Below are 3,216 nucleotides of genomic sequence, written 5' to 3'. Positions count from 1 at the left end.
GGGAGAAAGCGAGGAGGAGGAGGTGGAGCCGGCTCTCCCATTGCCTTCTGGGAGCCGTAGTGCCGGCTCTCCATTCCTTTCCCCCTACAGAGGGGCCTAAATGGAGGCAGTGAGAGATATTATTTTCTTGGGCTCCATGATCATGGCAGATGCTGACAGCAGTCACAAAATTACAAGACGCCTGCTTCTTGGGAGAAAAGCAATGACAAACCTAGACAGCATCTGAAAAAGCAGAGACAGCACCTTGCCGACAAAGGTCCATACAGTGGTACCTCGGGTTACAGACGCTTCAGGTTACAGACTCTGCCAACCCAGAAATAGTACCTTGAGTTAAAAACTTTGCTTCAGGATGAGAACCGAAATCGTGCTCCAGCAGCGCGGCGGCAGCAGGAGGCCCCATTAGCTAAAGTGGTGCTTCAGGTTAAGAACAGTTTCAGGTTAAGAACGGACCTCCAGAATGAATTAAGTACTTAACCCGAGGTACCACTGTATAGTTAAAGCTATGTTTTTTCCAGTAGTGATGTATGGAGGTGAGAGCTGGACCATAAAAAAGGCTGATCGCCGAAGAATTGATGCTTTTGAATTCATAGAAATTTGATGAATTTATTTTACTTTAATAAATATAATAATGATATTGCCTTGACCTGCTTGGCCAAAAAATCTCACATGGCTTTTGGATTCAGCAAAACCCAGGGGGACCGCTGTGAAACTGCAAGGCCACACCTGCACACACCTGGCCCATTGTCCCAGGCCAGGTGAGCAAGAGGTCTTCTTTCCACTGACATCATTGCACTCCTGATGTTGCCATAAATAATGCTGTGACCTCATGTCTCCAGGGGCTTGGGGGCCCCTAGCAACGCTGGTGAGGAGGAGCCACATTATCAGAGAGTTTTTATTTCCTTTTGCCCCCTGAAGATTACAGATCACAAAGAGGCGAAGGAAAATATCAGGTAAAATAACTCCTGCGCATTCAAACTGGCTGCCTCTGGTTGCTAACCTTCATTCTGACAGATTGTTATTGAACTGCCCTGGATACTTTCCTTTTTTTGACGAAGGGTGGTGTATTTTATTCCCTAAAAGAGTAAAATAAATTGTGGGGTTGGCCAAATAACAGCCCATCATGATAGTAAGATTCCATAAAGTTTGGATTCAATTTGCTCCAGGAGTTGCCGTCGCTTAGCCCCAGAACGTGTTTTCAGCCCTAAAGAATCTCAGTCTTAGGACAGGAGAACTAATGAAGGCAAGGAGGCCTCTGAACATATGCAAAGTGCCTTTCCTTTCACCACTTGAGTTGCAGCAAGCAATTCCTACCCCTTGTTGCACACCAACCCAATCACCTTCTTCTTGCTGCTCCAGCCTGACACTCTGCAACTATGGGAGACGCAAGACCCTCTTGGGGTGTCGATGGTGTGAACCCCTCCATCATAGGCTCAGGTTGCATAGATGTGTAAATAAACCATAGATCCTCAAGAGATCACCGTCTCCGCTACCCCTCAATCCCAAAAGTAAACACAAACCCTGGGTGAATGCCTGGAACCCGTGGACTCTCGCACCATGGAGATTGGGTTGGCGTGCAGCAATAGGGAGGGATTGCTTGCTGCCTCTCAAGTGGTGAAAGGAAGGGGAGTCCAAAGGGGTTCCCAATGAGCAAACCAACCAGGGGGCCATTTCCTCTCTTGCAGGATGACCTCCTTCCTGAAGAAGCTCCGGGGCCTGAAAAAGAAGGACCAGGAAAGTAATGAAAACATCCAGGAGAGCAACCAGGGGCAGCGGGACAAGCTGGAGGCCCCGTCATCTAGTCTGCAACAAAGTGCCACCCACGACCCGGCTGGCCAGAGAACCTCCCAGCTCTTGCCCATGCTGGTGAAACCTTCCCAGTCACCTGCGGAGGCCAGGAGGAAATCTCAGGCCCCTCCGGTAGTCTTCCCAGAGCTGGTCCAGCGTCAGACCAGCACTGTTCAGCCAGTCAGCAGCAGACAGGACTCCAGGCAGCAGCGGCACTTGTCCCTGGGGAAAAAGAAGAGCCCTGAGGATTCTGGGCCAGTGTTCCCAGGTGAGTAGAACCAGATCCCTTTCGGGTTCCCCTTGGCAAGGCCTGCGTCATCCGAGGCCGGGGTCTCTCTTGGTTTCCTTGACCTCTGGGCGCAAGTCCCACCCACCCCACCCCTCCTTTTTAAGAGGCGTGTAACGTGGAGCAGGGACTTCCAGGTGGCTGCCCCTGTTCTGTTCTGCATTGCTGGGGGTTGGACTAGGTGACCCCGCAGGTCCCTTCAAACGCTACAGTTCTATGATCCCTTCTCAGTTATGGCATGCATCTGCTATCTGCACTTTCCAGAAACCATTTTTCCCAGTTTGGCGAAAGGGGACAAATTCAACACAGCGCTAAGCAGATTGCCACATTTGCTCAGACATTTCTGCTTTCCTGGTGGGACAACCTACCCGCTCCTTCCCCCCTGCATGTTTTGTTCTGGGGGTTCGCCTGCCTACCCCTGAGCCAATTAGGGGGTGCTTGGGGGCATATGGGGAGAAGAGAGGGTGGGGGAAGCCCAATTGTGCTAGCAGAAGTCCAGGGTAGAACGTACACACATGTGGGAAGTGTCTTGTAATTCTGGATATGCAGGAGTTTACAGTGAAGAGCAACGACAAAGTAGTACTAGGAGCCGTGGGGAGCTCTTTCATTAGGAGGTCCCTGATGAAGGCTGGAAATGACCCTCAGCCACCCCAGAAAGACCCCTCCCCTGAAAGTTTACCCCAGTATGATAGACACCAGGTGGTGCCATTTGAAGCGTGCAGAGATGACATGGTGCGGCCACCCTTTGGGGCTGCCATTGCCGGTCCGAGGAACTGAGCTGATACAGCAGTTCTGTGGCCCCTTCCCCACGACCTGCTTCCTGAACCTTTGTCCGGATCCGTTTGCCAAAGTTTGTGGGGATGTTGAATGAGGTCAGCGAGTGAACGCTCATCCCAATTCATTCGCAGGGGGATGAGACAATGTCGCATCAAGAAAATGCTAGCTCCCACTTTCCATTCTAGTTTCCCTGCCACTTTTCCCACCACGAAAAATGTCCGATTTGGAGTCTGTTGGGGAGCGGGAAGTAGGTTCATTGTGCAAATCGCTTCAACCGAGCAACTTGACTCTGCCGACGTGCCATTGAATCCCATCTGGAAGGAGCAACTGGAAGCCCCCTGACAAAGAACTGACCTTTCCTCTTGTCT

The 3,216-nt window shown here is 51.1% G+C and overlaps 1 protein-coding gene across 2 annotated transcripts in view; it reads left to right on the top strand.

Moving 5' to 3' along the window:
* Positions 1–645: 645 nt before the first annotated feature.
* LOC310688877 (maestro heat-like repeat family member 5) overlaps positions 646–3,216 on the top strand; it is a gene marked incomplete at its 3' end in the record, with an annotated part of 28,837 nt that continues 26,266 nt past the window's right edge. For both annotated transcript variants that reach the window (XM_083465792.1, XM_083465791.1), the window contains exons 1-2: positions 646–950; positions 1,683–2,053. In XM_083465792.1, the coding sequence (XP_083321918.1) occupies positions 1,684–2,053 (370 nt within the window). In that variant the 5' untranslated portion in view covers positions 646–950; position 1,683. The remainder of the gene's footprint in view (positions 951–1,682; positions 2,054–3,216) is intronic.

This window comes from Podarcis liolepis, assembly GCF_965112155.1.
Source record: "Podarcis liolepis genome assembly, chromosome: 11".
NCBI classification, from domain to species: Eukaryota; Metazoa; Chordata; class Lepidosauria; order Squamata; family Lacertidae; genus Podarcis; species Podarcis liolepis.
Note: the sequence above shows the minus strand (reverse complement) of the source record. Positions and strands in the feature narration are given on the sequence as shown.